The sequence below is a fragment of the Callionymus lyra genome, chromosome 2 (assembly GCF_982586985.1).
Source record: "Callionymus lyra chromosome 2, fCalLyr1.hap1.1, whole genome shotgun sequence".
Lineage (NCBI taxonomy): Eukaryota > Metazoa > Chordata > Actinopteri > Syngnathiformes > Callionymidae > Callionymus > Callionymus lyra.
Genome location: NC_141819.1, coordinates 3,629,251 through 3,638,144, shown reverse-complemented (window position 1 = coordinate 3,638,144; position 8,894 = coordinate 3,629,251). Strand labels below are relative to the sequence as shown.

The following is an 8,894-nucleotide window of genomic DNA, read 5'->3' as shown; positions in this document are numbered from 1 at the left end:
TTCATGCACTGGTCCAGACTCGAACCCGTGTTCATGCACCGGTCCAGACTCGAACCCGTATTCATGCACCGGTCCAGACTCGAACCCGTGTTCATGCACCGGTCCAGACTCGAACCCGTATTCATGCACCGGTCCAGACTCGAACCCGTGTTCATGCACCGGTCCAGACTCGAACCCGTGTTCATGCACCGGTCCAGACTCGAACCCGTGTTCATGCACCGGTCCAGACTCGAACCCGTGTTCATGCACCGGTCCAGACTCGAACCCGTGTTCATGCACCGGTCCAGACTCGAACCCGTGTTCATGCACCGGTCCAGACTCGAACCCATGTCCTCCTCTCACTAATTGAGATCCTGTTTTTTTCAGACCTAAATTTTGTGCCGCTTCTCCTCCCACAAGTTTTATCCGATTTAAACTTTTTTCTAAATGCAGGCTTTGTTCTATCTTTCTTTTATCTCTTCTACTCTTTCTTTTATTCCTCTTTTTCTACCCCATTCATTTCAATGGGGAACATTTTCAACTCATGTTTCAATTCTTCCACTGTGATCTACTACTTATACTTCCATTACTACTTCCACTACTACTAATACTACTACTAATACTACTACTACTTTTACTAATAATACTACTACTGCATATACCTTTACTATTAATTGCACTACAACTTCTAATAATACTACTACTTATAAGTTTACTACTGATTCCACTACTACTTCCACTACTACTTCTACTATGAATACTACTACTAATTCTACTTTTACTTCTAATTCTACTGCTACTTTATTTTTCTACTACTTATACTTTAACTACTAATCCCACTTGTTGTACTTTTACTACTAATTCCACTACTACTTCTACTATGAATACTACTACTAATTCTACTTTTACTTCTAATTCTACTTCTACTTTTATTTTTCTACTACTTATACTTTAACTACTAATCCCACTTGTTGTACTTTTACTGCTAATTCCACTACTACTTCCACAGCACAGCAGGGTCATTCAAACTGCATTTTCTTCTGGAAATGTTCTCTTTCGAGGACTTGTTTTATTGCGACTTTAAATAATATGCCGAGGGTTTTGTCTTCACTTTGCATCATCAATGATGCCTTTCCTCCATCTTTTGGTTTGTTCAACATCATCACCATCTCGTTCCATGACGAGTTGAACTCCTGCAAACATTCATAGTATAAAATAAATGGTTGATTTTTCTTGTAGTTCTGACTTTGCAATTCAACAGACAGTCATGCACAGAACATCCAACTTGACTTCCTCTGTAGAATCACGTTCTCCACAATCTCACCGAGTTTTAGCCTGGAAGTCATCCTATTTCTGATACTTTACTTACTTTCATTTCGTGAAGATGACAGACCAAGGGCTGCCAGATATACCAAAGGTTTAATGATGCTCTAACCGCATCCTGGCACGTGTCATCATATCAAGATTGAACTGGTTCTGTGGTGTACTGTTTATGTCAGGAAAGCAAATTTTTGTGACATTCACAAGGGAAATGGAAATGTACAGAGGTCAACAGATATATTATAAAAAACATTAATGCATGTAATTTTTGTTCCTGACCGTAGAGACCCATAGGTCTGGGAGCTTCAAACTCTATGGATGACAATCACTGCCATACTGGACTCACATAATGAAAACAAAGAAGAAGTTATTTTGTGGTTTTTGATATCATCAACATGGCCGACGCGGAAGCGATACTAGTAGCTTGATCGAACAGGAAGACGACGCTAGCGATACTAGTAGCTTGATCGAACAGGAAGAGGACGCTAGCGATACTAGTAGCTTGATCGAACAGGAAGACGACGCTAGCGATATTAGTAGCTTGATCGAACAGGAAGCCGACACTAGCGATACTAGTAGCTTTTTGATATCATCAACATGGCTGATGCGGAAGCGATACTAGTAGCTTGATGGAACAGGAAGAGGACAGTAGCGATGCTAATAGCTTGATGGAACAGGAAGACGACGCTAGCGATACTAGTAGCTTGATCGAACAGGAAGAGGACAATAGCGATGCTAATAGCTTGATCGAACAGGAAGACGACGCTAGCGATACTAGTAGCTTGATCGAACAGGAAGACGACGCTAGCGATACTAGTAGCTTGATCGAACAGGAAGACGACGCTAGCGATACTAGTAGCTTGATGGAACAGGAAGCCAACGCTAGCGATACTAGTAGCTTGATCGAACAGGTAGACGACGCTAGCGATACTAGTAGCTTGACCGAACAGGAAGCTGACGCTAGCGATACTAGTAGCTTGACCGAACAGGAAGCCGACGCTAGCGATACTAGTAGCTTGATGGAACAGGAAGGCAACGCTAGCGATACTAGTAGCTTGATGGAACAGGAAGCCGACGCTAGCGATACTAGTAGCTTGATCGAACAGGAAGTCGACGCTAGCGATACTAGTAGCTTGATCGAACTGGAAGCCGACACTAGCGATACTAGTAGCTTGATCGAACAGGAAGCAGACGCTAGCGATACTAGTAGCTTGATCGAACAGGAAGCCGACACTAGCGATACTAGTAGCTTGATCGAACAGGAAGCAGACGCTAGCGATACTAGTAGCTTGATCGAACAGGAAGCAGACGCTAGCGATACTAGTAGCTTGATCGAACAGGAAGCAGACGCTAGCGATACTAGTAGCTTGATGGAACAGGAAGCCAACGCTAGCGATACTAGTAGCTTGATCGAACAGGTAGACGACGCTAGCAATACTAGTAGCTTGACCGAACAGGAAGTCGACGCTAGCGATACTAGTAGCTTGATCGAACAGGAAGTCGACGCTAGCGATACTAGTAGCTTGATCGAACAGGAAGCCGACGCTAGCGATACTAGTAGCTTGATCGAACAGGAAGCCGACACTAGCGATACTAGTAGCTTGATCGAACAGGAAGCAGACGCTAGCGATACTAGTAGCTTGATCGAAACAGGTAGATGACGTTAGCGATACTAGTAGCTTGACCGAACAGGAAGCAGACGCTAGCGATACTAGTAGCTTGATCGAACAGGAAGCCGACACTAGCGATACTAGTAGCTTGTTCGAACAGGAAGCAGACGCTAGCGATACTAGTAGCTTGATCGAACAGGAAGCCGACACTAGCGATACTAGTAGCTTGATCGAACAGGAAGCCGACGCTAGCGATACTAGTAGCTTGATGGAACAGGAAGCCAACGCTAGCGATACTAGTAGCTTGATCGAACAGGAAGCCGACGCTAGCGATACTAGTAGCTTGATGGAACAGGAAGCCAACGCTAGCGATACTAGTAGCTTGATCGAACAGGTAGACGACGCTAGCAATACTAGTAGCTTGACCGAACAGGAAGTCGACGCTAGCGATACTAGTAGCTTGATCAAACAGGAAGCCGACGCTAGCGATACTAGTAGCTTGATCGAACAGGAAGCCGACACTAGCGATACTAGTAGCTTGATCGAACAGGAAGCAGACGCTAGCGATACTAGTAGCTTGATTGAACAGGTAGATGACGTTAGCGATACTAGTAGCTTGACCGAACAGGAAGCAGACGCTAGCGATACTAGTAGCTTGATCGAACAGGAAGCCGACACTAGCGATACTAGTAGCTTGATCGAACAGGAAGCAGACGCTAGCGATACTAGTAGCTTGATCGAACAGGAAGCCGACACTAGCGATACTAGTAGCTTGATCGAACAGGAAGCCGACGCTAGCGATACTAGTAACTTGATGGAACAGGAAGCCAACGCTAGCGATACTAGTAGCTTGATCGAACAGGAAGCCGACGCTAGCGATACTAGTAGCTTGACCGAACAGGAAGCCGACGCTAGCGATACCAGTAGCTTGATCTAACAGGAAGCAGACGCTAGCGATACCAGTAGCTTGATCTAACAGGAAGCAGACGCTAGCGATACTAGTAGCTTGATCTAACAGGAAGCAGACGCTAGCGATACCAGTAGCTTGATCGAACAGGAAGTCGACGCTAGCGATACTAGTAGCTTGATCGAACAGGAAGTCGACGCTAGCGATACTAGTAGCTTGATCGAACAGGAAGCCGACGCTAGCGATACTAGTAGCTTGATCGAACAGGAAGCCGACACTAGCGATACTAGTAGCTTGATCGAACAGGAAGCAGACGCTAGCGATACTAGTAGCTTGATCGAAACAGGTAGATGACGTTAGCGATACTAGTAGCTTGACCGAACAGGAAGCAGACGCTAGCGATACTAGTAGCTTGATCGAACAGGAAGCCGACACTAGCGATACTAGTAGCTTGTTCGAACAGGAAGCAGACGCTAGCGATACTAGTAGCTTGATCGAACAGGAAGCCGACACTAGCGATACTAGTAGCTTGATCGAACAGGAAGCCGGCGCTAGCGATACTAGTAGCTTGATGGAACAGGAAGCCAACGCTAGCGATACTAGTAGCTTGATCGAAACAGGTAGATGACGTTAGCGATACTAGTAGCTTGACCGAACAGGAAGCAGACGCTAGCGATACTAGTAGCTTGATCGAACAGGAAGCCGACACTAGCGATACTAGTAGCTTGTTCGAACAGGAAGCAGACGCTAGCGATACTAGTAGCTTGATCGAACAGGAAGCCGACACTAGCGATACTAGTAGCTTGATCGAACAGGAAGCCGACGCTAGCGATACTAGTAGCTTGATGGAACAGGAAGCCAACGCTAGCGATACTAGTAGCTTGATCGAACAGGAAGCCGACGCTAGCGATACTAGTAGCTTGATGGAACAGGAAGCCAACGCTAGCGATACTAGTAGCTTGATCGAACAGGTAGACGACGCTAGCAATACTAGTAGCTTGACCGAACAGGAAGTCGACGCTAGCGATACTAGTAGCTTGATCAAACAGGAAGTCGACGCTAGCGATACTAGTAGCTTGATCGAACAGGAAGCCGACGCTAGCGATACTAGTAGCTTGATCGAACAGGAAGCCGACACTAGCGATACTAGTAGCTTGATCGAACAGGAAGCAGACGCTAGCGATACTAGTAGCTTGATCGAACAGGTAGATGACGTTAGCGATACTAGTAGCTTGACCGAACAGGAAGCAGACGCTAGCGATACTAGTAGCTTGATCGAACAGGAAGCCGACACTAGCGATACTAGTAGCTTGATCGAACAGGAAGCAGACGCTAGCGATACTAGTAGCTTGATCGAACAGGAAGCCGACACTAGCGATACTAGTAGCTTGATCGAACAGGAAGCCGACGCTAGCGATACTAGTAACTTGATGGAACAGGAAGCCAACGCTAGCGATACTAGTAGCTTGATCGAACAGGAAGCCGACGCTAGCGATACTAGTAGCTTGACCGAACAGGAAGCCGACGCTAGCGATACCAGTAGCTTGATCTAACAGGAAGCAGACGCTAGCGATACTAGTAGCTTGATCTAACAGGAAGCAGACGCTAGCGATACCAGTAGCTTGATCTAACAGGAAGCAGACGCTAGCGATACTAGTAGCTTGATCATTAAGGTTAGTTTGGCTTGACAGAGGGATCAATAAAGTTGTATCTATCATAGGACTTTGAACAACTCCAGCCAAACATATTAGAAATTTAGAGAAAAGGCTTTTATGCTTGCCTTGATTTTTTGGGCCTGTTTCGTGTGGCTGAGAAAACATCGTTGACACCTTGATCGGTCGCTCCACCTCCAGATCCGGGTCGCGGCACCACTTTTGTGAGGGCGTATGATATCAGACTTCAGAGAAAGTTCTATTCTTGTCCTTGTCTCAATCCAGGCCTCTACCTATCATCTAGTCGTTCCTCATTTGTTCTCACTAGTGAACTAGTAACACCCAAACAAGCCACAAGTTAACTCAAAGATTTTACTGGCTTGTTAACTAGTGAGACAAAAAAGTCTAGTTAAAGACTAGTTAAATGCTGTGTCTACAATACATTTTGACTCGTCAATTATTTTTGAATTACTAGTTAAATAGTGATTAAAAAAGTTTTCCAGTAGTGAACATGTCAATGAAATATCTGTGCTACTGGTTAACTTGTTCATTTCACTAAATAGAACTAGTTTACTAGAAAGATAAAGTGCACATACATGTTAACACGTGAAATCAGAAATGTAAAATATCATGATTGGTGGCTCTCACTAGTTGACATGTACAATTTAAAAGTCTTAAGTCACAATGTACCCTAACTAGTTAACTAGTGAGTTCTGTTTTAATTACTAATACAAGGTTTCTCGGTTTGACAGACTGACCTAAGTCACTCAAGTACTGACTCAACCCTGGAACTTGGAATTATTATCCACCGTTCATGGTGTCTCTCTATTTAATGCTTCATTTGTTAGTAAGTAATTTGTATTTATATAGTACTTTTCAAGACCAGGGTCACAAAGCGCTTAAACAATCAAAACAATATTCAATAAAATATATACTTTAAAGGTCAAGATAACACTGATAACACAACAGGAGTCCCTTCAAACCTTTAAATGTGCAGTGGCATCCACCTGGCCATGCATCCAACTCTTGGTCATAGTGTCTCTAATCTATACGTACCACTGTACTGATCTTAGTTTGTTTGACATTTTTGAATAAAATTGTTATTTTTACAAACTGAAAGTGCTTGTCCTCGACATAATAGGCATCAACCCGAGTGGTTTACCAGAGTTTGTGTGTGTGTGTGTGGGGGGGGGGGGGGGGTGTGTGTGTGTGTGTGTGTGTGTGTGCACGATGTAAAAAGTGTTGGAAAATGTATCATCAGCATTTCGCTTCATCTTATCTGATCAAGAACCATATAAGAGACTCAGTTGGCAGCAGCTGCTCAGTGACGGCGAAGATGTTTCTGGTGATCCTAGTCCTGCTGATGTTCCTCAACAGAACCGGTAAGATCAACTTCTCTGTTTAATATCTACCAGAATGTTCAGCCCGACATGTCCGTGCAGTGCTGGCGACCGAGATCCACGGAGGCCGAGCAGTTCCTCCACACAGCAGACCCTACATGGTGCTGCTTGAGCTGCAGAAACACCATTTGAAATACAAATACTGTGGAGGTTTCCTCATCAGTGAAGACGAGGTGATGACCGCAGCCCACTGCCAAGCAAAGTGAGTCGAACGAACATGCGTCCGCGTTAATCTCAAGTTTTGATCCATCGTTCTTCTGGAGCTTCTCGTGTTCCACTGTTTGCTGAACAATGTTAGCGTCAGTATTAGTTTGTGTCTTAAAACGATCAAAACACGGAGTCCGTTCCGTCGCTCCAACACTCCGTCACTTCCCGTTCCGGTTCTTAATACTTCGCTTCGTGGAGAAAGATGGTCAATTCAGAGTGTGTCACGGGTCGTTTATTCGCCGCTTCAAGTCAAACAAAATACAAGCTTTACGATCGATCGGACACACTTTCTTCCGGCGACTGTACAGGTCAATAGTCCCGGGAGAAAAGGTCCCGATCTGTAGAAACATCGCTATATTTAAGGCAAATTTCGCGCCCAGGGGGTCGTCCTTTCCGGCCAAATGGTTCTTTGTGTCCTGATCCCCCGTAGAGAAGACATCCTGATTTATTTTCTTGTAATCTAATCATTCAAATGTTCTCAGGTGGGGGTTTCCGTCTTTTAGCCCCCCTTTCCCGGGTGTGTCTTGCTTCGTTCTTTGATCTACGATTTAAGGTGTGATTTGCAGATAAACAGATGTTTTAAATAACTGGTGTCGTATCTAATCCTGATCCAAGCTTGTCTTGAACCAGTGAATCAGTCTGGAGTGGAATGTTGATTATGAATGTGTCGTCAAACGTTTAAGCTCTTAGATCAAGCCAGTAATTTATACTTTATATTTTGATTATCTTTTAGCATTCATTTAAGTGTAGCGTATATGTATAGTGTATAATCATTTTAATCTAACAGTCTCCATCAACAGGGGCTACACGGCCATACTGGGTCTTCACAATGCCAAGAATCAAAAGGAGGCTCAGCAGATCCCTGTCGGTAAAGACTGTCCAAGCAGTAAATTTGTTTGGGGAAGTGTTCAACATGATGTGATGATACTGAAGGTAAAACAACGTCCGTTAAAATATGAGGATCTTGACTCACATTCTGTCCATTTTAGCTCAAGTTCAAGGCGACCCTCAACGATAAGGTCCAGCCCATCGAAACAGCATGTCCACCGAACGACCGCATGCTGACCTCGTGCTCGGTCGCCGGCTGGGGTTACACCGGCGCCGGACTCACCGGATATATGTCGGGCAGTCTTCAGGAAGTCAACGTGACTCTGCTGGAAACAGACTTGTGTCCATGTGAACCCTTTTTCACTTCGTTCAGCGAGGCCGGACCACGAAGCGTGAGTTGATCGAAACATGTCGAAAACCTCTGATTCAATCGTGAATGTTTGGATATTTCCAGGGAGATTCTGGAGGTCCACTGGTCTGCGAGGACGGGAAGGCCTACGGTGTTTTCTCAGCATTGATGGAGTTAACGTCGACGACATTCTTGCACACTTACGCCAAAATCTGTGACGACAACAACTCGTTCTTGGATTGCATAATGTAAACAAGTCTCTAAAAGTGTGTTTACCGCACATTTATTCATGATGTCACAATATATTACTATACACGTAAAACTGCATTAAAACATGTTTGAATCTGATCTTGGTTTATTGGAAGAAACGTATAAAATTAAATAAGAAACCAATTAAATACCTTTTTTTTTTACAGAGTTCGTAAATGTGTTTGTCGTGTACGTTTGTTCTCGTTTGTGATTAATAAAGTAAAGGTTCGACAGAACTATGAGGCAACACTGCCCCCTTGCGCCTGTAATTGATACTTGCGTTGGTTGATCGTATAACCGTTTCCGGTCTGCAGTGTTTTAGGATCAATAAATTGTTCCAATATTAAGATGAATTGTATATATTTCCAAGTCATAATATGTGTTTACCCTTTT

At 44.2% G+C, this 8,894-nt stretch overlaps 1 protein-coding gene across 1 annotated transcript; it reads left to right on the top strand.

Moving 5' to 3' along the window:
* Positions 1-6,770: 6,770 nt before the first annotated feature.
* On the top strand, positions 6,771-8,600 carry LOC148085091 (granzyme G). Its single transcript, XM_087782143.1, has 5 exons — positions 6,771-6,850; positions 6,911-7,070; positions 7,876-8,008; positions 8,065-8,295; positions 8,358-8,600. Exons 1-5 carry the CDS (start codon positions 6,805-6,807, stop codon positions 8,502-8,504), a joined length of 717 nt encoding a protein of 238 aa, XP_087638269.1. The 5' UTR covers positions 6,771-6,804; the 3' UTR covers positions 8,505-8,600.
* Positions 8,601-8,894: the final 294 nt, after the last annotated feature.

What these genes read in the sequence shown, in the direction of transcription:
- LOC148085091 (XM_087782143.1), top strand. Translation starts at nt 6,805, where the DNA reads ATGTTTCTGGTGATCCTAGTCCTGCTGATGTTCCTCAACAGAACCG. An exon ending in GCAGCCCACTGCCAAGCAAA is followed by an intron (nt 7,071 to 7,875) that starts GTGAGTCGAACG and finishes CTCCATCAACAG; the next exon opens with GGGCTACACGGCCATACTGG. An exon ending in GCGAGGCCGGACCACGAAGC is followed by an intron (nt 8,296 to 8,357) that starts GTGAGTTGATCG and finishes GGATATTTCCAG; the next exon opens with GGAGATTCTGGAGGTCCACT.